Below are 25199 nucleotides of genomic sequence, written 5' to 3'. Positions count from 1 at the left end.
CTGTTTGGTAAATGATACTGGCATAATATGAGAGGCATTTTTATAATGCATACAATACTTCTTGCTACTTCTTCTAGATTTGAAGTGCTCCTTTCAGGTTATGCTTCTAAAACAAGCAGCAAGGCTTGTAAGATTCAGAAATAGTCCTTCAAAATTATAAAAAAAAAAAAATCCATTCACAGGCATACAATACACCTTACAAGTCTTGTAAGATATAAACTGTTTTGACACTCGATTTTACAAGGCAGAGCCCACTTGATATTAAGTCTGAAATACTGAACTGATATAATGTATTGTATGTAATGACTGGATTTTTTTAATATACTGGTACATTTTTTGCGTTAAGAAAGCAGCTACAGCAAATCACTACATATTCAGATAACTGCCATCAGTAACCATTATTAGTAAATCATATATCAGTATATAATCATTATTTCTAGTAACAAAATATGTATAAAACTGCTAGTGCTATAAATAAGTCAATATGGCCAATGCTTATACACTTTCATCTAGGCTGTGGTGTATACCTCCATTTGATAAGAGAGATGTGTACTCTTGTAGGAGCACGGTTGAATTCCTCAACATCTCCTGGAAGTGTCTGACTGTTGCTGCATAAAGTTCCCTTTGCAATACCAGTGACCTGAACAGGTTGATGGGCATTGCTTTGCGGACAATCTCTGGAACCTGGAGCACATCGGGCACTTTCCTGTTCCCAATCAGAACGTGATGCAGTCTCTTCTCCTGAAGGCTCCTCTGTATGAAGTTGAGCACATCCCGAAGCCTGCGCTCAACACTGTCAATGCCCCACAATGAGGGCCTTTTACTCAGCAACAGGTGCAACAAAGCAGTCTTGAAGTGGTAGTTAGTCAGAGCACTTCTTCCTGTGAGCCCTGTCTGCTTTCGGTGCAGGAAAGAAACAATCTGAAGGCAGTGCAAATGACAGGAATTTTGTGGTAGGAGTTTAGCAAAATGTTTAAGCAAATTCCTTTCATAGACAGCAAAAGAGAGGGGCCAGTATGGGTCTGGAGAGCTGTCACAATCTGATGGAAAGTGTGAGACAAAATAAGCATCTGTATCTTCGAGCTGAACAACGGGTATGATGTTCATCACAATGACTTTCCCTGAGCGGAATCTGATCTTCAAAGCACCGGCAGCATCCAGGTTGCGAAAAGTAACCTCAAAGTCATATTTGTGAGAGATGCGTCCCCACGCTTTGGTCACAGAGATCTGAAACCACTTCATGACTTGATCTTTGGCTAAGTAAGGTGTGTTCTTGGTGCACAGCAGTTCATCAGGGGTGCGGTCAACTATGAGCGCATCATTTCTACTATGCAAAAGACAAAGCATGTCCTCTCCGAGGTTAGCAGAGCCACAGAGACAGCCGCCTTCATTCTCCCCAAACCTGGTCACCTTTATCATGCCGCAGCCCTGCATGTCTGGAGGAATGTCACTGGACGGACTGCACCACAGATTGAATTGGAAGGAGAATGGGTCAGGAGGTGAGAAAGGCACTATGAGGTCGCACATGAGAGGCTTGCACACCTTCCAAGACTCAAACATGCTTCCAATCCCGACAAAGTCCCCAACTTCCATGTCAGCCTCCCTGTCACAAACGCTCCTGAGCGATTCCAGCAAGTCATCAGCAAAACCTTCCACAAACTCCCTGATCCTCCAGTTTTCATGGGCTGAAGTGTAGGTGGATCTGTCACAGAAGTTGCTCAGGATATCCTTGTCTAGTACCATTGTGCTTGGGCTGACGGATTCACTCTCTGAAAATACATCTTCTTCGTCGACTGGCCGGATTTCTGTGTCAGCAGAGTCTGCCCTGCACATCTCAATAGTGAAGAATATGACGAAGGACAGAGCGCTCCAGAAGTACCAACCATAACCTTCCTCTGACCTGGTTTCTTCCTGCTTCGAGTCCAGCTGTGAAAGCTCCTTCTCCAGCTTGGCCTGCTCCATTTCCAGCATCTCTTCATGTTCACGCATTCGAGTTATCAGCTCCTCATCCTGTTCTGGAAGTGTAGTGTTCTCTTGAGGAAAGAGCAAGGGATGGTTTAATATGGCAGCCGCCACCACCATACAGACTCGTGCTATGGCCCCCTGCATCTTCGGCTAGTTTCTACCATTCACATTTAAGCTCCTTGCAGACGTCCAGCTCAAATCCTGCAACAAAAAACAGAAATAGTAATTTAATTAAGAGGAAAATTGGATTCAAAACAAAAAAGAGTACTCCACCCATCAGGGGAAGCACAGATTGTACCTCTAAATATAGAGGCAGTGGGTTGAGTGACGCACTTGTCCAGTATCTGACTGTGCAACATTGGAGGAAGGAAGATTGAGCCCTTTAGAAGAACGTTGCCCTTCTCTGATAACCCTATTTAGTTACCAACATTGTGCCTGCTAACATTTACATCCTGCTACCATTTTATCCAAAATAAAATGAAAAACTACTCCCTTTCTAGAAAAATGTCCAAATAAATCCAGGTTTATTGACTAGAAATTCAGCTTCTTCTGTAGTGAAACTATGTGCTGAAAAAACAGACACTGACATATTTTCTTCTTTCCTGAATGTCATCAGACTAACAAGTAATGCTATATATTACAGAAGAGGAAATTACATGAGACATTGCTTATGGTCTGAGCTTTAAGGGGAATTTAAAGAGAGAACTGTGCATTAAAATGCTCTGTTAAGGATGGGTTGATTTACTAGTACTAGTACTAGTACCATTACTAGTACTATTACTATTAATAACACAATATGATATGAAAGCAAGTGCTAAAACTGCACTGACTTGAGGTGACTTCCTCAAGTACAAGACACAAGCAATGACAGTAGGAAGTACATGCATCATGATCTCATAGTTAGATCATGAGATTATGAACTGTTTCTTTGTCAGATTTGAGCTTTGAAATTACAGTAATAATGGCAGCGCAGTAGTAGCAGAGCATGTGAGTCCACTGAGCCAGGGAAACTTCCCATGCCTTGCTCAGTTGGATGTTTTCCAACACTTACATGGCTCAGTCCATCCAAACAAACATCAAGCGAGACAGAGGCATATGCTGAAAAATGGTTTAAACTAATCTGTTGTTACATAACATGTTGACCATATACCTAACATAAATTAAACAGACTGAATCTTTGTTAGCTACTCACTTTCCCCAAAAATGTTTCAATTGCAACTCAAAACAGAACATTGATCCTTAACTTAAATAAGAGTACTAATATCATTATGTAAAACTAATAAGTAACTATGCAGGATGAAACATTTCTGAGTTACATAAAAAAATGTTGCAACTGCTTAATTTACATAGGGCTGGGTATTTCAATCTATAAATTACAAATGCTTCATATTTGATTAGCATATATTTTGAGGGCTCAATCTTATTCTTCAGGGCAAAAAGTTCAATTGGGAGTGGAGTAGAGGTATAAATCGTAGTAGTCAAGTGAAGTTCAAGTACTTCTAAGTTGTACATGAGTAAATATACTTCATTCTTACCCTCAATCACTTTTGACTCCATCATTTTACACCCAAATTATTTGGAAAAACAAGATCCAGACTCTCCCACCATGCCATGACTGTACTAACAAATTGAAGTATTTAGACAAATTGCCAAGGGTTACCTCCCCTTAGCAACAAAATAGTGACCCACTCATCACGGAAATATGATGGCAGTAATTGGCGCAAACATTATACCAGACTCATGAGTCACTTTACGGGCTGGTGTCTGCGGACTAACGATGCTCTACATGATGCTGTGTGAAACTTTGAAGCAAACAACAGCAAATGTTCCCGAAAACACAACAATAAAAGCAGCATTGCATCACTTGGACAACATAATTGCATGTTTGATAGCTTGGCTTCGCTCTGCGTCGATCTACATGTTTTTAGAGCCACGTTTAGAAGACGTGTTGTAAAGAAAAAACAAAAACAAAGTTGATAAACATACCTTTGCCTTGATCTCTGCCTTACATGATGATAAACTTCATGTGATGGGGTCCCTGTTCAAAGGTACTCAACCTCCTGAGAACATCGAGGAAAGTTTCACAACTCTTCTCTTACATATTTCCTGAACTGTGCGCTCCACCCATGTAAAGACACACCGCCCAGTTTCCCTCCATTCAACCAAATAGGGATTGTAAAAGCGGGCGGGTAGCTTCCGGTCTGAAAAGTGAGGCAAATGCGTAAGTGCCTAAAACCTGCATTCTTTCTAATGGCCAGCAGGGGGCAACTACATTGGATTGTATGGAAGTCTGTGAGAAAAGGACCCTACTTCTCATTGATACATTACCTTATACAGCATGGTACTAATTTAGTAAATTATGGGGCAATGGTCAAATCACTAAAAACCTAATGGGTGACTTCATGGTGACACTTTTTTGTAGTAAAGTTACAGTATTTATTTACAGTTTATGATTTTAAGCTGTGAGGAGACAGGGTTTTGGTTTTATTAAGAATTTGTCAGAATAAAAGTAGATTATTGCAGTCTATATGCAGTTTAAAAAGTTAAATTAATTATGAATCTTGATTTTATCTGTCTCATTGAGATTAAGATTTATTTTGCAGGAGACACCTAAAAACAAAAAAATAAATAAGACAAGAACACAGTTAGATATAAATCATAACTACACAATAAACAAGAAATTCATAAAAACATTTAGATAAAAGATAAAAATATAAAAGCTTTAAAAATCTCCAAAAGGAATGTAAGACTCAGGTTTGAGGGCAGTCGTCAGTTCATTTCATTTAAAAGGTGCTTAGTACCAGAAACCAGTTCTGCCAACATCAGTGCTTACCCGAAGCATATCTAAGTTAAGGTTAAGTGGTTACTGGATCACTAGTCTGTGATTAAGAAGTGATAATTGGAAAGCATCAAAGGCAGACTGAAGACGAGTCAGGGCCTGGGCTGGGGTGGAGCCTGGGGCATGTAAAATTGTATCATACTGTTACATCAATACTACTTTCTTTTTTTAGTACGTTTCTCTATGAAAGGTAACACAGTAAGTAGTGTCATGAAAACTGAATTACTCAAGTAAAATAAAAAAGTATGAGAACCTTAGAAATGTACTTAAATTCAATACAGCATGAATAACCTACTGTATTGCTTTGCATTGCATTGCCAGCTTCTCTTTTACATTTCCGTTTAGGGTTCACAGGAAATTGCGCCTCAGAGACACACCCATCTTCCTCCTCTCATTTTCTATGAGAAGTTAGACGTTTCCCTTTCGAATGTGTATAGTTTAAATGCTGTTTCCTGTTAGGTTGAATGCTGCATGTGTGTTTTTACTCAACTACAAATACCACTGTTGAGAGCTGTATGGGAAGTAGTCTGATAGTTGCACACATTATGATTTTATCTTTCCTCAGATTAGTAGTACTGCAGTGTTGTCAAAGTTAATGTTCGAAACATACAGTCACACTGCAAAATATCAGTGTGAAATGTTTTTTCTTTTACATAATTAGGTCAATGATAATAATTGCTTTCCTAATCTAGAAAATGAAAAGTTGTAAAGCCCTAAAAACTGTGTCACTTGGACTGATCACATGTTAATATTTGTGACATAAAACGAATAGGCTTCTATGAAAGTCCCTCTCTGAACTTCGTTACTTAATTTGAATAAATTGGGCCTTGATGTAGGTCAAAGGATGGCCTACATCGAAACAGCTCAGCTAATCTGTAATCACATAAAATATAGCAAAATGCTTCCTTGTAAGGAATAAAAAAAAATGAAGTGTTAGTTTTACTGACTACATTTTGCCTGTTTCATGTGAGCCATGAGGATACTCTTCTGATTTTTTGCACATCTGTTTTAACAGCTCAGAAACATTTGCATCCACATGGTGGCGCTTCATGCATGAGCAAGACCAGACAAAGAGCACAACAGACCGGGAAGCAGAGCAGAGGTACAGCTTGAACACAACTCGTCATTCATAATAGAATACTCACAGTCACACTGGCAATGACAACTTTGACCTTTACAAGCAGAAAACCACAGACTTACAAACATAGCACAAGTTAACTTTGTTTCATTCATTGAGAAATAGTAACTTCTGAATATCATATGTGGATAATAACCTTAAACAAAACTCTTTTCAAATTCTTTTATTATAAATAAAGTAGAGATCCTTTTTATTTTTTGAGTATTTTTATTTTATTGATTTTTCATACAGACATGAAGCACTACAACACCTAATGTCCCAAAACCCAACTTAAACATACACACACCTACACTCACATGCACACACCATAGATGTGGTGTGTGATGTGAAGTGACTGAATGTAATTCATTTTAATTACAAATAAACACATAAAACTTCATAACAGTAAATTTCATCTACATGTGATTGTTACTGTTAAGTTTTCTCAAGACTAATACTTTATCTAAACTTGCTTCAATTGAGCAAGTTTCAGTCATAAGATCTGGCAAGTTCTGTTTATTTCCTCAGTACAGCACTACAACGATTACTCGGTTGATATAAAATTACATTAAAAACTATTTTGATAATCAATCAAAAAACATTCTGTAGTCCTAGCTCCTCAATTTGGCAGACTTCCCTTATTTTGTTTAATTGACAGTAAACTGAATATTTTGGAGCTTTTGGACTGTTAATCAGACAAAACAAGAAATTTGAAGACAAGTTCATATTGTGGTGTGGTGTTAGTATTTTCTGGCATTTTATAGACCAAACAATTAATCAATTAATCAAAAAATGATCAACAGATTAATTGATACTAAAGAGTGACAGTTTAGATTACAATGGTGTGCACTGGGTAATTATGTTGTACATAGAGTGCCAAGATCAAAATTGGTTATATTTATACTCAAAAGCAAATATTCCAGCTTCTCATTTTATTTTTATTCCAGCATTTTCTGTGATTTCTATGAAATGATTAAACTGAATCTCCTACATCAAACAAATAACAACCTTTGAATGCATAAACTTGGTTCTTGTAAACAGTCAATGGGCATAGATTGTCTCCCACTGATCATCAATAAATCGAGTCATTAATTTGACTAATCGATAATGAAAATCATTCTGACTTACAGCCATTATTAAGTATAAAATACTTATCAGTAGCTACCATAAAAATGTAGATACAAGGAAAAAGACAAGCTCATAGAAAAATCTGATTTTTTTTGGTGTTTAAGATGGGATGAGGCTTTCTATTTTTATTTTATTTGGGAGGATTTGTATTTTTAAATTTTGAGCATTTAATAATGTAATTAATTAACCACTCATGAGGTGCAGTAATGTGGTCAAGATGTAACAATACATATTTTCAAGTACTTATATGTATAAAGTCTACATCTTATTTTAGAAGTACTTTAAATGGTAGCACACATTCTTCACATCATTCTTGCTTCAACAAGTTCAAGTAAAAGCAGAATGATTTATGATAGGCACACAATTAATATTTACAGGTTAAACACTATCATGGAAACCTTTAAAAATAATAATTCATACAGTAGACAGCCATGCAGTATCTGTATATGTTTTTTTAAAACTTCTTTGAGGCCTCCATGCCCTGCTGCTCCACCCAGATCTTCAGTAGTTAGTGTGGCTGCTCCTGACAATCACCTTGGTGGTCCTGTTTACACACCTCTATACAAAAATAGAGCTATAGTAGCATCCAGTGGCGGCTGGTGACAAAAATGTTTGGGGGGGGCGCAGTTTGATGCAGTTTCAAACAAGCCGTAGCACCACTTCATACCGCAGCAAAAAAATAAAAATAAGAAAGGAAAACCAATCTAAAAATAACACAACACTATAATGTTCCCTGGTTTGTCCCAGTATGATATCTCTGACCCACAGAGAGAGGAATACAAAATTAAAATTAGACATGATAAAATTCACTCACATCACCTAAAGATACCAGCAGTTAAAGCAGAGTTACCAATAAGGTAATATGCTTAAAAAGAGACACCACCTATATTTTAGTTATTGTGTCTTCAGTCCTGATTTCACTGTAATCTGTTAGTTGTTGCAATACCTAAACATGACAATAGATGGTGCATTAAGCACTATACACTGCTGTGATTAAGCATAATTTATTTAATTTATTTTAATAATGAAATGTACCCCAAATCAACTGTAATAGTCAAAATGACTTCCATCATTTCTTATCCTGCATTTATGCATTTTAGTTTTTTTCAATTCATAGTTATGTCTTTTATAAAGTATTTTTAACACTTTACAATATTAATAAGAGGAATGCAGCTACTACCTGATCTTGTATATGTCCTGTTGGAGCTGCTAGATGCAGCCACTGAGTGAATCTATGTTCCTCTTGTGAAGCTTGGCATAGCAGAGGTCCACATGTGGCCAGATGCGGTGAAACAGCTGCAGAAAGAGCTCAGCAATGCTAAGTCTGCTAAAAACAACTTAGCTCCATGCTATTGTCTCGATGGCTGCAGCTTTTTGTTTGCATTTTTTCAGAGAGATGTTTTAGGTCTCGTTCCCCTGTCGTTGTCCACAACGTTTCGGTGCTGACACTTTGAAACGGCAAACAGATAAAGCACTAAAAGGAATAACTCACACTGCATCCAGCTAGCCAGCTCCGTTTATCATAACAGCATAACTCTCAGCTCCTCCATCACCTGCTGCTGCTTTATCCTCTTTCTCTCTTCTAGTGAAAGTCTTGTGAAATTATGTTTTTGTAGATAAATTACAAAATAATCTTCTTTAATTTCCGCGGCTCCACTTTAACGTCATCTCCTGAACCTACCGTCAGCAGGAGTTTGGTTGACAACAGCTGACGGGAGGGCGTGAATGACAGCCAGAACTGTCCAATCACAGTAGATTAAAAAACATGAAACAACAACAATTCGCTGCCAATAAAGGTGGGCGTGTCCGGGGCGCACTGAGCTGTGCCCCGTGGGACATTAATCAAATACAATTTGGAATCGATTTATAATGAATGCTGACAGGTGCTGAGAGACTAACAGGCGCATTTTAAAGCAAATACTTTTTATTTCATAATGATTTAGCATTATCTAATTAATTTATATTTAATATGTTTAAGTACACTTTCTCTAGATTATTGGATGGGGCGGCGCCCCAGCGGGGCGCTGGGGCGCCGCCCCATCCAATAATTGACCAGCCGCCACTGGTAGCATCTGGTGTCCTGCTACGTGTGGCTATGTGCTGCTGCCACGATGCAATATATCGTGCACTTTCTCTGCTGTGTGCCTTCTGCCTTTCTCTTGTAGCATTTGTACCAATTTTTCTGAGGCCTGCATGCCCTGCTGCTCCACCCATTCCTTCAGTAGTTCAAGTGTCTGCTCCTGATAGTCATTAGGGTGGTTCCGTTTAGAAGCCTCAATAATAGTCTTTTGTACCCCAGTACGCGTAGCTATAGCCTCCATATCCTTCCATTCAATCACCTCTGCAATGTCATGCACGAAAGGTGAGAGATCCACACATGGAACTAATGTGAAAGACAGAAAAAATAGGGTTGAATGGAACAAAGCACAACACATCAGAACTTAATTGATCTTGCAGGCACATTTTGATTCTGGAAATTGTAAACTAGACATAGAAGACACAAGGCAGATACAAAATAGCCTATTTAAGGGCAAGGGATGATGAAAAGGACATCAATCACAATGACTGAACCGAGCCAAGTTCTAGACAGCCAAATTTCTCCTCACATCTTCAATTAACATGATGGTTAAACCAATAATAACCAAGCAGATTAGGATGTCATCTTTATGTAGCAGAGTCAGAAAAAAAATTGATACGCCTGTGAAAAATAGCAACGGAAAAATCGATAATAGATAATAATAACTCTGCATGCAGAAATCAGCTAACATAAACTGAAAGTCAGACTGAATAACAACGTCAAATTAAATGAACAGTATGGTACAAAAAGCAATTTCATCGGACGATCTCAAAATATAAAGAAATAAAGCTCTAATATTACATCAACTAAAAATCAAAGTTTAGCTTTGCTTACCGTTAAGAGGAACCATCTCCTGAAAAGCAAAAGTAGAATGAATGTTAATAAAAGTTTTTCAACTCCACTGTGATAAAATAAGAAATAAAGTTATTCTAGTTTTACAGCTACAGACACACAACAACGCTGACTCGGCACAAGCACGCTAACAAGGACACAAAGGTTTTCGACAACTAACCTGTATCTCCCTTAGAAAGCAGATGCAAACATTAAAGGAGAGACAGAAAAGGGTTTATGATATATGTACACATACGTATGTATGGGGGTCTGTCACAGGCTACTTTTGGGAAACCAGTTAATTGGGGATGGCTTGTCCAGTTGGGGAGAAAAGACGTGTCCCCAATTATTAAAAACCCTGATCAGTTGTTAAGGTTTGAGTTAGGGTCAGGCAAATAGTGGTTAGTGTTAGGGTGAGTTTCCAGGAAATGACTTTATGTAAATACCCCAAAGTTACCTTGGACAACGTGTGTGTGTGTGTGTGTGTGTGTGTGTGTGTGTGTGTGTGTGTGTGTGTGTGTGTGTGTTTGTGTGTGTGTGTGTGTGTGTGTGTGTGTGTGTGTGTGTGTGTGTGTGTGTGTGTGTGTGTGTGTGTGTGTGTGATAAAAACAGGACAAACATCTACAGTCAGTTGGTCAAATATGGTCAGAGAGTTATAAATGGACTTAAATATAATACTGGAGAATAATTTACCACCAGAATTGCATTGCCATTTTCCTGTCTGGATTTGTCCTGCTGTGTCCTCCCTAATGAGACAAATGATTAAAAAAACAAGATGTAAAGATATATTATGGAGAGGATACAAAAACAATTTTTCTAAGGAACATAGAAGGTTGTTGTGCCCTCTGCTGGTCACATTAGATATAGTTGTAAAGTAGTACAAATGCTCACGTTTCTTTTTCCATAAGAAGAACACAGTGCCCGCAATTCCGCAAATTAATATTGTTAGAACTACCCCGAGTATAATTGGCAGAATTCCCCCTGAAACACAAGCACACAGACATTAATGGACCTTTTCATTACAGACAAAAATACTTTAAAATGACAAGTTACACCACCAGGTTCCAACTCCAGCCATCAAACTTAAAATCATACCTTCACTTTTGCCATTGCACACAGTGTTACTGGTGGCTGTACAGGGTTCTTTGATGCCATCATGACCACACCTTGAACCAAAAAAAAAACCAAAAAAAAGGTATCAGTCACTTTGTCGTGGTTTGAAAACTCTGCTGGTAGTCGGTGAAGACAAGTCAACAAATTGGTGATTTGACAAAACACTGAAATAAAACTGACAGTTTTTAAAAGCCTTGCACATATCCTATTAACAAATATTTGAATGAGTAAAACTTACATTTTACAAGGGTTGCAAAGTCTGCAGGTGTCTTTCATGCCTCCAATGCAGTAGTGATCCTTTTTACACTGACACTTAGTATCACTGACAGATGTACAGGGTTCACGCACATCTAGATTGGCTAAAAGGAAAGTACATCGACACAACTGTCACCAGTGGTTCTGACAGACCTTTACATTACTTAATTATCCAAAAATCAACACAGTAAAACATTTTGTTTTTTATGGGTAGTCTACACTTCAAGTTAGAGGGAATTCTTTAATGTTGTTGTTGAATTAGTCTGTTTTGTTTTATTAAAAGTAAAAACCATTTACTCTGAGTACTGAATAGTTAGCCCTGAGTCCTCATAGACTAACTAAATAAGTGCTTTTGATTCTTTTTATTTTAACATCTGCATATCTCACTTAAACTGATTGGAATTAGAGCTGCAGCTATTTTCATTACTGATTAATCTGGCCAATATTTGCAACCTCACCGCTGGTGAATATTATATTCTGTTTCTGCATTTCTGCCATGTCTGTTTTGCTACATGCCACTAAATTCTACACACTGCACCTTTAATTATTTGTTTGTTTATAAATGTCGGAAAGTAGTAAAAAAAACCAAAACAAAAAGCCCATCACATTCTCTCAGAACTCTAGTTGATGTCAATAAATAAATGTATATCTCTAAAAACAGTCTAAAACCCAAAATGTGTAAAATTACAACCAAGAAAAGCAGCAAACCTTAAACTTTGAGAAGCTGGATCCAGGCAATATGGCATTTTTGCTTGGTAATTTACTTAAAAAATGTATTATTTTAATTGTTGGTGATTATTCTTCCCTGACTAATAATTATAATCATTCTTCTTTGTGTAAACTTAAAACGAGGCTGTGAATATACTTAACTAACCTTAACTAAGTGGAGAAAATAACCAACGTTATTTTCAGCCATATGCACATTTTAATTAACTCTATAATTAGGATTTCTTGATTCTCTTTATAAGGTCAGGAACTAATGTGAATTGGCCATATGTTGACAGAGTTTTGTGGAGCTTATGTGGTCTGAGACATCTTAAAAGCATAGCATATTAGACAGTGTACCTGCCTACTTCTAAATCTTATGTCACTTGTAATAGGTGTTTTCATGGAAGACATTTTGAGATGTCACAGGAGGAAAAGCACTCAATTTCATTTAACTCTTAAATCTGTGTCAGATCCTGGTATTGTGCAGTATCGTTAGTAACACTTGTACTGTGTGTTTTGCTTTTTGTGGAACTCTGACAGTGTATTAAAATGAAAACTAAAAACGTTTTAATCAGTCTGGTATTCCCCTAAAGGAATTTACCTTGGCCTTAGTATTGTTGTTCTTATATACATGTAGGTGCAGTATATGTCTATGTATGTGTATGAATGTACATTTCTTATACGTTTGTATTGATATTTGTATGTATTCGTGTATATGTGCACAAAGTGCTCTGTGATAAAAAGCACTTTGTACAGCATTTGTATAAAATAGTGTGATGTAAATAAAATTAAGTTGTTTTTTGTTCAGAATTTGCTTTTAAAGTAACAACAATACATTATATCAGAGTATAAAACATTATTATCAACTTCATATTAAGAATATTTATATTAGGATATTTTTAGTAATATAACATATCACCAAGCCCTGGAATATTTCTTAATTCAATATTACAAACGCTCCAAACGATACTTAGTAAATGCATATTAAATACCTTTCCTCTGACATGTATTAAACCCATTGTTAAATCAATAAATGGTGATGTTTAATTGTGTCTGTACCATTGGGTTGAGAGCATGAGATGCAGAGTTCACAGGACAGAAGGGCATTAGGCAGGCTGTTGTACGTTCCATTCTCACACTTCTCGCATTTTGTAGAACTTGTTGCAGTGCAGGCCTCCTTCAGCCGCTGACCTACAGTATGGAGAAATGAGCCAGAAGCAAAGGAAATGATCTAATCAGATAGATTACAGACAGATAGGCATGCAAAAAATGTTTAAAGTCAGTTCTGTGTCACTTATTCTTGCAAAATAGACACTGAGAGCTTGTAATTGCCATATTTATCAATATCTTGTCAAACGTTATTACCTACCACAGAGTTCAAATTTACTTATGTGAAAGATAAAGTATAGATAAAGATAAAGTCCAGCATAAAACAATCCCATGTACACAAGTATTAGCAAAAATAAACTGTACTTAAGGTAAAAGTAGTGCTTTGGTCCCTTATTATTTATGACATAATTAGATCATATATACTGAAACATCAGTGTGTAAGCAGCATGTTACTGTTGTAGCTGCTGGAGAACATGTGACCCCGACTACACACTGCTTTTTGTAAGACGTCAGAGGCCAAAAAGGCTGATAACGACTGGTTTCATCTCTAATAATTTGTTGTACTTTAAAGGCTTGTTTTAAAATTTCATCTGAAAAGTATGCTGTCAAATCAATGTAGTGGAGAAGAGAGGACAATATTTCCCTCTTAAGTATTGCCAGAGGACCGGCAGTATAAAGTAGCATCAAATTGAAATACTAGAATAAAGTAGTTGTACCTCAAAACTGTACTGAAGTCCAGTATTTTAGTAAATGTACAGCATTTCCTATTAATTATATAGAGTGAGGTGGCCTGCCATGGCCTAATTTGTGCTGCTAATTTGTAGTTTGTTATCAACTTGAAACAATGTAGAAAAAAGATGTTTATTAAAAAATGTGTAAAAATGTAACAGTATTGTATGTGTCTTTGCTTTCTTTGTTTCAGAGCTGAAATATGGGCATTAGTCTTTTTTGCTTTGTTTGGAACATTTATGAACTGGTAAATTTTCTTTCCCATACTTTGTGTGTGTGACCTTTTTGCTGTATCATCACCATTCATACCAATACAGCCAGTAGTTTAATTACTAAAGCAATACATTGTTTAGAGCACCATTTTTAAAATAGATATAACCTCTTAAATTGCTCCCATGTTGATGCATTTGACTTAAACATGTACAAATGTTTTCTTCCAGGGGAGCCAGACCCCCCTAGAGGGTCAGACTGAGATGAATCGATAGCAAAAACAGTCTTGAGATGCTGCCCTACATTTGATCCTCCTTGAATGAGGAAGGCAGCAAACTTGAGCTGGTTTTTATTCACTGACACTTACCTTTGTTGCATTTACAACATTCAATGTTTTCATGGTTGAAAGTACCATGTGGGCAGTCTTCCCTCCTGCTCCGGATGACTCCTTTACTTTGATATGAGCGGGCTTTCCCTTCAAATTTGGCAGGTAGGCCTACGGAAGCCCTTGAGTAGAAAAGTCAAAAACGAAAGTAAATTTCAGTTGCAATAGGGCTAATCCCTCTAAAAAAAAAAAACAATAACCCATTTGAAACATCGACTAACGTACTCCTACTTATCTTCACTTCAAAAGTAACCGTGTTAACTAACATTTATGTGACAGAGTTGAAGTGTGTCAAAATGTGTTACTCGTCGGTTTGTTATCCAAACATGAACCCCACCTTAAACCTTAAAAACAACGCCGACCTGTCTTAATGTGCATCTGCAATAACTTAAACTCAGCCTAAAACCTAACCACTCATCTCTACAGACAATAATGTAGCTCCAAACTAAATTAAACTCTACCAATTTTGTTTTATTTTTCAGAAAACGAAACCAACTTCGACGCAACACCCAAGCCCAGGCTGATACAGTAACAACAACACATTTAACGCTTAATTCATAAAAGTGGTCTATTAAACTTGACTTACTGTGTTGCAGAGAGTGCAAACAAAGTAAAGACGACGATAAAGCAATAACTACGCATAATTGGATCAGACGCCTCCATCCAACTTCATACTGTAGAGAGGAGCAGGTTATGACCCACTGAGCAATGCGGATGCGCAGATGAGCAGAACTTTTGGTGGGGAATTTTCTTATGGGGCTTTTTTTTCATTTCTTGTTTTCTCTGTTCAGTAACCGTAGTAATTAGCATTGAATTAGTCATTTGGCAGTATGTCTAACTCACAATAATGCCTACATACAATTGTAACATGCAGAAATTTAAGATAGTGGTTGGTTGTTGTTTCTGAAAGGAAGAAAATAGCCTATGGTATATTTCTGTTATATTCATGCCCAATAGGCCTTTACAGTTGCTGTGTTTTGCCAATTGGGTGTAGCCATGAGTTTAGAAACACTAAGATGAGTCACTACACCCCAACCAACAGGAAATTTTACAGTCCAAAAGGAAGGTACTTTCTGCAAATTTTATTTCACAACATAAAGGTCTGAATGGTGCCAGGAATACGATTCTTGAGATTGAGATGCTGAAGGCTTTGTGTTTTGTAGTGCAATTTAAACATATTTAGTTTGAACATACTGAGATCATCTTATAAAATACCCACATGTAAGTTTCTAATTGTAGAATGTGAACTTTCCCTTTATTACTGTGATCACTTTAAGTCACAGTTTAATGCAGTGACGTGCGGTGAGGTCAGTGGCTGGGTAGGCAGTGGGCATTCAAACATCTAAACCCCACCCAAATATACACATAAAATGTTGTACCCAATATTGTGTCAGTAAGCTCAATAAGCTGCTTTAAATATCTGAAATACAGGGCCATGCTGGCGTAAATTACACATGTAGGAGCTTTTTTGTCTGGTTTAGCTAATATGAAAGCTTATACACGAAAGCTGAGAATACAATTATAATACAATAAAATCTTGGTGTAATTACAAGGTAGAAATTAACAACAGTGGCATTTGTTGAAATATGAGAAATTTAATTGAAATATATATCAAAAAAATACAATTACATTACATATACAAAATTAAAATACATTACAAAATTGTAATGCTCATACATTAAACTTTAATGTATGAGCATTACAATTTTGTGACATCAAAGCTAAGACAATCGTGGTCCAAGATTGACCCAACACAAATGAGATGTGGAAACTTTGAGTCTCCCGTGCACATACAATGAGAAGGGACTTTTCAGTTTTGTTTCAAACAACAAATATTTACATATTTAGCAAAAGTGAGACTATTGACTTTCAAATGAGGGTCTTAAATAATAAGGGTCTTAAAACATGTCTGAAGGTGACATTTAAAGGGAAAGCTTAGGTCTATAAATATTTATTGGGTTCTTTTTTTTAAATTATTATATCAGAGCATTGCATACAGTAATGTCATTGCCAGTAGTTGCTGTTGATACAAAAAAATAATATATCTATATATATATAATAAAACAGTCTTGGCATTGTCGATACACTTTTAAACCAACTTAACATCAATACCCTTCTCTCCCCCCCCCCCCCCCCCCACCCATCCCCCACTTCCTCCCCTTAAACATGTATATACAGTATATCTTAATATACAATATATAGTATTAAAATATTATTATGATGTTCACATATATTTAAAAACAAAATAAATAAATGTATACATATATGTTATACGGCCACTAGGAGGTGTCATTGTTCTGTTTTTGGTATAATGCTGCTGGAAATAAGGAGAATTTTACTCCTGTTGATGGGAAACCATCAGTGAAATTAAATATAATTTCTTGTAGTTTTTTTTTTTTTTTTGATTGAGAACAGATGAAAAGTGAAACACCACCAACTACAATGCAAAAACTATCCAACAGTGGTTACACTTACCTGTCTGAATTGTGTTTATAATGCATTCCTCTTATAACGACACAACTGATTTTTGGGTTACAGACATACACGAGTTCAGTTTATGAGTTTTAATGCTGACATTGAAGGAAGACAAACCTGAAATTCAGTTTAAAATGTAACATGTTCTTTGCTGTATTAGAGAGATGTGTCCCACTGTAGCATACTGTACATTTCTGTTCCTGAACAGAAAAATGAGTAGAAGCTGATAAATGCAGATGAGCAAACCAGTGTGCTGCTGGGAATCCTGCTGGCAGCTGCCTCATTGTGAAGTTCTGTGAAATCAAAGAAAAGTTACATTAACCTATATGATGAATCAATATCTGCTTTAACTCAGTCTCCTAATTTGCAATACAAGATATTTCTTTAGCGGGAAATCCTTTTGTCTGTGCCACCCACTTAAGAAATTAATGCCTCACTCCAACCCCACACCCAAAACCCCCCGTCGTATTTGTTTGATCACTGCCAAGCGTAGTTAACAGCAAATTTATCTTTGAACAAAAGTGAAGAAAAAAAGTATTAGGCTGGGGAATAAAAACTTAACTTGAAGGAGAGCTCCTGTGGGATTTGGTTGTTTTTGCAAGTGTATCAAATTTCAACCCTTTGTAGTCCCAGTGAGTCCCAGTGTCGAATTTGTACCAGTCTGCTGCCTGCTCATTTGGCCCACTTATACAGTGAAATGAACATGCACGCGTACACACACACACACACACACACACACACACACAGGTGTTGTAGAAAAATCATGAATTCATATTTTTAGCCCCACTAGCAGCGTTGACTTTTAGGTAAATATAATTCAGTCAGTCCACCACTTTGTTCCAGACTGAAATCTCTTATCAACTGTTGGATGGATGGTAATGACATTTTTGCCCCCCACTTCCCCCAGCCCCCACTTTTTCTCTAATTCCCCCATAAAGTAGACATAGTGTTAGCTTGACATGAAATTTAGTACAGACATTCATGCCCCCCTCAGGATGACTTATAGCACCCTTTGCCACCCCTTAACCCTTCATCTAAGCACCATCATCAGGTCAATTTTGAATTTGTCTAATACTTTTAGTCTTCCTGGTAATATTTCCATATTTCCAAAGTTAAAACTGTTATACTGCATAGTCAAACCTGGAAAAAAGCCAGTAGGCTAGGCCATGATGGATTCTGGTTCTCTTTTATCAAAGCCAAATGTCTAACAGAGGTAACAGAGGTTTTAAATAAATGGATTTGGACATATGTATGTTTTGTGTGGGCTAACACTTTAAGGATGGATTCACAATTTTTCGAGTCTGTCTCAAAACAACAGTCAGGTGTCCAAATGAACTCTGTAATCACTCCTCCTGTTCATACTGGGTATTAAAATATCACCTTAAAATGTACTTTCAGTGTAAATGACGGGGAACACAATAGTGCAAAAGTTTATTTAAAATTTAATCTGAGGTTTTTACGAGGTTTCAGCAGTCTGAATTACTCACATCAAGTGGATATCTGCCACTTTTACAGTCTTTTTAGCATCAAATTCCCTGTTCGTGTTTCCTCTGACAGTGTTTCCCTGTTGAGCTGCAGTGGAAGTATAGTAACAAAAAGAGGGACTTTGGCAATAAAAAGTCTGTAACACTGAAAGATATCTACTTGTTTTGAATCATGCGGATGGCTGAAGCTTCATATACAAGCAATATGTTTGGAGGCTTGTGGATTTTGAGGCCCATACATTATGAATGGTACAGGAGGAATGATTACAGCATGAAAAAAAAAATGTAAATGCTCACTTGGGCACCTGACTGTTGTCTTAGAAAGACAATTGTGAACTTATCCTTTAATGTCATAACAGAGTATAAAACTGTTAGCAATGGGCCACAATGAAACTCTCTTCTATTGTACGGTGCTGCAACAAAACCAAATGTGCAAAACCACACCAGAGAAGTGCAACATGTAGATTTCAGCTCTGTGCAAAGACATTATCATCCACGGCCAATGTGTTACGCCTCCCAACGCCCCCAGGTCATACTATGCAGAATAAGGCACAGTAAAAGCTTCACTGAGATGGAGGGGGGGGATAAAATGGTATAAGACAATGTTTTTGTTGTTAGGAGGAAGCTGCTGGAAGGGACCGTGTTGCAAAGCCTCCCCAGAGACACAGAAGAAAAGGGAGGAGAAGAGTCGTTGAAGCAGCAGGTAACAGCTCCTCTCTTTGGGTGAGAGAAGCTTGTGGAGGAGCACTAAAAAGAAAGAGAGGAGACATCAGTGGTTGTGATTCCTTCTGTAAGACGAAGTTCATTAATGCTGAGATTTTGTTAACTATAGCCACGACGCGCTGTCTTTTTTTGGAAATTGGGTCACAACAGTGTTAACTGAAAATAACAAGCAAATATGCGGAATGTTGAACTGACAGTATTTTTCCCCCCAGAAATCTATTGCATGCATGTCAGTGCCACATTATATACCAGCTAATATTTCCCCTTAAGTATACTATGCATTCGTTAATTTTAAATTTCATGCATTTGTGGTGAAGCATGCTTCATTTTTCATATTTACTGCCTTGAGGTTGTGCATCGTCTTTAGCTTGAGCTGCGGCACTTCTTTTATAGAGCCAAAGCTTTTAGGCCTACAGGTAGTAATCATAAACCATGAATGCACTGAGAGTGAATGTGAAACTATATTTCGAAAGGGAGTGGCTTTGCTCTTTCACGTCAGAATAGCTATACTGCTGCGACTTTGACATTTAATCATAGCCACTGTGACAATTTTCACAGTTTTTTTTGTGGATGTGAATTTTTGAAACATTCACCTCAAAAGACATGAGATTTGCAGGTTTCCTTTTTGTGCTCATGTTCAGAAACGGAAACTGTGGTACTGGACGAAGAGTGTTTAGTTAAGATGTTCATTTAGTAAACAATTTGAAATAGGAGATCACTAACATTAGGCAACAACATCTATTGCTACTGCTTGCCTGCCTTTAATACACTGTATGTCCAGTGCAGAAGAAACTGGGACTGGAGGCACAAACCTGATGCTTCTCCATACACAGAACAGGAAGAGAGTCATGCTGCTCTTCAACTACAGGAAATAACCTCAGTGCTGATGACGCTGGTCTCGGGGGAAAGCTCAGCAAGTTCTATAGATCTGAGCCATACTGTACACTCTGTAACTGCATGAACACCAGCACTGTGCAAGGCAATGCAACATGTTGCAGCACGGACACACACGCATTAACACCCTTGCTTATTCAATCACACTTTTCTTTGTGGGCTGTTTTGTGCCACACATTTTTTTTTTTTAAAGGATTGTGTTAGTCACCAAATCGCCAAAAAAAACAATATCTCCCTGTGTCTCTCTCTCCCCCAGCAACAGCTTACACACACATGCACACAAATTAGATGAAAAGTTGTAAATCTGTAAAGCTGCCACTAGACGATATGTCTGTGCAGAGAGATTTCCCCCGCAACACGTCCAGTGGTTTGCCTAATTAGAGCTGAGTGTATCTGTGGCCAAGGGAGTCTGCGTCTCCACATGGAAGGGGGATTTGGCCAGGAGCATTCATTCACTGGGCTGTCTGGTGGGGAACACAATGGAGAGGAGTGCGGATTGAATGTCTTGTTCCAAACTGTGCTGAGTGCTTTTCTCCAGCACAGGAAAGACATGAATAATGCCAGTTGAATATCCCATAGAGATGGATTTATTGGGACTATTGGTGTAGGAAAAATCCGGTTAGGGATTTAATCAGAACTGTGCCGCAGCAGGGAAAGACTAAGCTGAGCCTGTAGGCCAGGCCAAACTGATTCCAACCCTGCCTGTCCTGTCCTTTACCTGTCCTTTCGTTCCTCAGAGTGAGTCCTCAGTCATACTGTCCTTCGTCTAAACCGTCAGATGAAAGGGTGTCCTCTCATTCTTCACTCAATGACAACCCCCCTTACTTGTTTCTGTGTCCGCAGAATGTGTGAACGTTTTATATGTCTGTGGTCCTCAAAGTCTCAAACCATGTCGTAAACTGTAAGCTGTGATCTACTTCATTTAACTTGTAGTATGAATTTGTTATTTTTAATGGAAAATGTTTTGAAATGTTCCATCTGTATCTGGATTTGAATGTGAGAAATATTCACAAGATACATGCATCAGATTTCAAGTAAGTTCAACAGTTCAAGAAAATTAGAGAAAATGTTCCAAAAGAAACCATTTAAAGTTACTGGATCCACAACAAAACAACAACTTCTTCTTTTTGGCCCATGACCTAACCTTCCACCAAAATTAAATTTGGCAATTTCTTTTCAGATATACCAACAAACAGACAAACATAATGAATTTGTCGTAGCATTTTCACTTCAGTGCAATGGATTCACATTTCTGAGAACGTGGCAACAGTTTACATGAAACTTTTCCCATTCACCCACACAGAAAACACACATAAATGTGTAATCAAACACAAAAATGTACACATACACACACACACACCACTCACACGCATGAACACACAAAGCTATCACCTCCCACCCACCAGCCTGAAAAATATTAACCTTTTCATCTCATGTCACCTTTTCATCTAACTTTATGCATCACGCTCGCCTGACGGCACACACATGCCACAATGCACACACATTACATACTGGTTATATGTGGACACAGATTCATGCAAAGGAAACATACAGACACACAAGAGGTTGCATATCTCCAAGGAACTTCAGAGAATTCAGGGAGTGGAGAGTCATTTGGTTAAAGAGGATCAAACTGCAGGAAATGAGAATCATTGACCCTCCCTTGTGACTGAATCTACAATCTGAGCCTGAAATCAGTTGGAGGAATAAAGAAAATAGAGAAAGTTAGCTGGAGAAGGAAATGTTTGAGCGCCTATAAATAGTAAGCTGTTTGAAATGATTCTGAAAGGCATGCAGTCATTTATTATTCAGGCTCATTTTGCTCCATGTTTATCACATAGAATGAGCAAAAAGACAGTTTTACACTTAACACGCCTGTTAGGAATCTGGGTTTATTTTATAACAATAGCATATTTAAAGCTACTTATAGGCTATACCATGTATTTATAGAAGTAGTGTAATACACTCTCCTTTAGGTGTACCCATAACAGTGTAACAGGCAGCAGGGATTTTAGAAATGATACAAACTTAATGTTCTGCAGCATCACTACACAACCACACAAAGGTGCACCGATCTGAAACTATTAACTGTTAGATCAAATTCTGTATTTGCAAAAAAAGTTGCTGTATTAATCATCTGTAAATTGTATTGGTGATTTACAATCAGTTCAGCCTCTCATCTGCAATACCAAGCAACCTAATTGTCTTAGATCAGCACCTATAAGCCATCTGCTTTGTGCACTGTCCTCAGACAAAGGGGATTTAAAAAGGCCCCTCAAATACTCTGCAAGTCTTTATTCAAGATGTTTAGTACAACCAACAGTGAAGATGGGAGGCTGCGTTTTAGTGCGAGGCATTAAAGAAATCAAACAGTACATTGTGAGCATAAAGAGAAGAAGCCTTTTGCATTGAAGAGGTGCACGAGGCCTCATTCATAATTCAGAGGCGTCGCAGCGATATGAGAGAGGAGGACGCATCTGTCTGCATTACGCCAGCGTTGCCTCTGCGTTGCATCACCCTCCCGGGTGGTTCGTTTTCCAGAGTTTAATACGCTCCCTATCAGTTTCGCTCTGGCTGTGGTCTAATTTCAGCCTCAGATAAGAGCCTTTATTTGTCACCCAGCTCCTTTGCCTTGTCACACAGCCTAGAGTGCCTTCTCAGTCTAAAATCTTTGAAGGAGTGCTGACTGGATGAGCTCTGCTGTTCGTCTATATGTTACTTGTGACTGTTCAGTGTGCAGTATCACAAGTGAGGATATTATGAACCGTCAATGCTAACTCGAAACCCATCCCCCACACACACATGTATTGCTGTCTCCCCACACAAAGAGAGGCGCATGTGCCTTATTACACACACGCACACACACACACACTTATATACACACACACAGCTGGCTGCTGGTCTGTCTGACCTAGTTTATTTCTGTAGGCTGCTCTAATGGAGGGAGCGAGCATGGTGTATTATCTGACTGCATCTGATTTGCATTTCTGCCCTGTCACTGGCAGATGGCACCAGAGGTCGAGAGCAGAGCTTTTTGGAGGCCCTGTCACACACAACACATACTGCACGTACACACACACACACACACATACACACACGCACAGAAGCTTCCCACTCTTCATACTTCAGTTATCAAAAAAGCTCACGTACTACTTGTTTGCTTCATTTCAAGTGAAAATAAAGAGTTTTTGATGTATTATAGACGTATGAAGATGTGTGCTTGCAAACACACACACTCACACAAACACACACACACACACACACACACACACACAAGCACACTGTACATGCCATACAGTAGTCACTTGCAAGCATGCACTCTCGCAGAGGGTGGAGAGCCTGGCGTTTCAAACTGTAGCGTTTGGTTTACACCCTGTACTCTTGCACTGTTCATGCTTAATAGGAAGGAAGTGATGAATCACACTCACTTATTTGTAGTGGTGGTGAGTGCTCGAGCACAGATAGGGCCTCTGTTTCTCACTCTGTCTCACACACGCACACATGCACACTCTCTAGAAATCACAGAGGAAGTGAACAGACATGAAACCTCAGCACTTTGTCATTTTCTATCTGATGGAAGTGTATGTCATGGTTGAAATCATTCAGAAAGAACACGATATTAGGGCTTATTGTGACACAGAGACGGTGTGTTTACAGTGCCGCCACTGCATTAGAACATGTGAGACATGGCAGAGATGAGAACTGATAGTGTGCAGCTTCTCCCTGTATGTCATGCTTTTTATTAAATGTGATCCAATCTGGATTTTTGTGCAGCACAGGTGGCTTTAAGGTGTGTCCTGTTGTGCTGATACATGTAACTTTTACTAGAGATCTCACAGAAACATCTTCACGCAGCTGTTTCCAGTGGTTTCACAGGTGGTGTGTGTCCTGATATATGTGAATGCGTTGACATTTATTTAAATATGTCAGCAGTTTTTAACATCTCGACTACAGAAGCTGGTTTCATGTCATGTGTGACCTATTTGAAAGAGAGGCCAGGCAGTGTCATAGTGAAGACTGTAGGTATTCATGCACACACACATACGCTATCAGTCTTTATTTGGAGACAGGAAACATAAGGGTGTGCTCTCACTCTTTCTCTCTCTCTCTCTCTCTCTCTCTCTCTCTCTCTCTCTCTCTCTCTCACACACATACACACACACACATACACATACACACAAACACATACACACAGAAACACACTTTACACGTAACCGTTATTTTAGGGTGTGGGGACATTTTCCATGTGGTTTGAGTGGTTAAGCTTGCAATTATAAAGTGTGAAAAAAAATCTGCCAGATCTGCTCCATGTAAAGACACAAATGGCTGAAGCGGAGTTGGGGTGAGACCAATCAGTTTGAGGCTCATTGAAGTGTTGGGCGAAAATTGGCGAAAGCAACACAGCCTTGTCATGCCAGAGAAGAAGTTTTCCTTGAGATGTGGTGCTCTCAAGTTGAAGAAGCTGACTAAGATATGGTGACATCGTTACAGGTTTATTCTTTGAGTTCAAAATCAAGAGCTAAATTCAAACAGAATGCTACTTGTGCTTAAAACAGCCCCCCTTTCCCCTCCCTTTCTTCTCTGTCTTTTGCTTTCACAATTTTCTTTGACATGACCATCTCCTCTCTGACTCACCCTTCGGGTCTCAAGTGTATTGTGGCGAACCGCTGTCGAATTCACTCTTCTTTTATATCCCTTTTCTCCCCTGTATCTCGCTTTCTCCCTCATTCCATTCCTGTTTGCTCTCTGCCTGTCTCTCTTTAGCAAAGGTTAAGTTTTAGTTTAATGTAGATAGCTTTAAATAATGTATATTTCCAATTAAATATATATGCTCTAGCTTTTTTTTTTTAAAAACACTGTAAATTATACAGAGTATGCCAATCTAGTGAACTGAAATAGTTCAATATTTGGACAGATAGATGGGAAATAACAGACTGGGGTAGAATTAAGTTCATTCTGCTTTGAACGTGGCCCTTCCAAGGTTTTTTTTTATAAGCGATAGAGAAGACTAGTCATTAACTCACAGGGAGCTAATTGTGTGGTTGGTGCTCCAGTTTAAAAGTGAGCCCACTGAGCAAAAATCTGTGAGTGTTACCTCGGGGGGGCCTCATCTACTTTATTCGGGAAATACAGGTCCACAAGGTCAGCAACGGAGG

At 38.2% G+C, this 25199-nt stretch overlaps 2 protein-coding genes across 3 annotated transcripts; both read right to left on the bottom strand.

Annotated features, from left to right (window-relative positions):
* Positions 1-107: 107 nt before the first annotated feature.
* itprip (inositol 1,4,5-trisphosphate receptor interacting protein) lies at positions 108-4050 on the bottom strand. Its single transcript, XM_062430434.1, has 2 exons — positions 3952-4050; positions 108-2166 (listed from the first exon to the last, which is right to left on the bottom strand). Exon 2 carries the CDS (start codon positions 2107-2109, stop codon positions 496-498), a length of 1614 nt encoding a protein of 537 aa, XP_062286418.1. The 5' UTR covers positions 2110-2166; positions 3952-4050; the 3' UTR covers positions 108-495.
* A 5052-nt stretch (positions 4051-9102) lies between these two features.
* Positions 9103-15151, bottom strand: LOC133991774 (tumor necrosis factor receptor superfamily member 6-like). Of its 2 annotated transcripts, none has more exons than XM_062430319.1 (9): positions 15054-15151; positions 14450-14589; positions 13093-13224; positions 11309-11429; positions 11053-11123; positions 10849-10938; positions 10651-10703; positions 9961-9979; positions 9103-9432 (listed from the first exon to the last, which is right to left on the bottom strand). In XM_062430319.1, exons 1-9 carry the CDS (start codon positions 15128-15130, stop codon positions 9143-9145), a joined length of 993 nt encoding a protein of 330 aa, XP_062286303.1. In that variant the 5' UTR covers positions 15131-15151; the 3' UTR covers positions 9103-9142. The 2 variants fall into 2 exon arrangements, with proteins under 2 accessions (XP_062286303.1, XP_062286304.1); XM_062430320.1 differs by having other exon boundaries at positions 10654-10703.
* Positions 15152-25199: the final 10048 nt, after the last annotated feature.

The sequence above is a fragment of the Scomber scombrus genome, chromosome 12, assembly GCF_963691925.1.
Source record: "Scomber scombrus chromosome 12, fScoSco1.1, whole genome shotgun sequence".
NCBI classification, from domain to species: Eukaryota; Metazoa; Chordata; class Actinopteri; order Scombriformes; family Scombridae; genus Scomber; species Scomber scombrus.
The sequence above is the reverse complement of the archived record's forward strand: the minus strand, read 5'-3'. Positions and strand labels throughout refer to the sequence as shown.

Excerpts from the sequence above, each read along its gene's own strand:
- itprip (XM_062430434.1), bottom strand. The coding sequence starts at position 2,109 with ATGCAGGGGGCCATAGCACGAGTCTGTATGGTGGTGGCGGCTGCCATA.
- LOC133991774 (XM_062430319.1), bottom strand. The coding sequence starts at position 15,130 with ATGGAGGCGTCTGATCCAATTATGCGTAGTTATTGCTTTATCGTCGTC. Across the intron at positions 13,225-14,449 it reads ATGTTGTAAATGCAACAAAG|GTCAGCGGCTGAAGGAGGCC; the intron begins GTAAGTGTCAGT and ends TCCATACTGTAG. Across the intron at positions 11,430-13,092 it reads CTCATGCTCTCAACCCAATG|CCAATCTAGATGTGCGTGAA; the intron begins GTACAGACACAA and ends CTTTCCTTTTAG.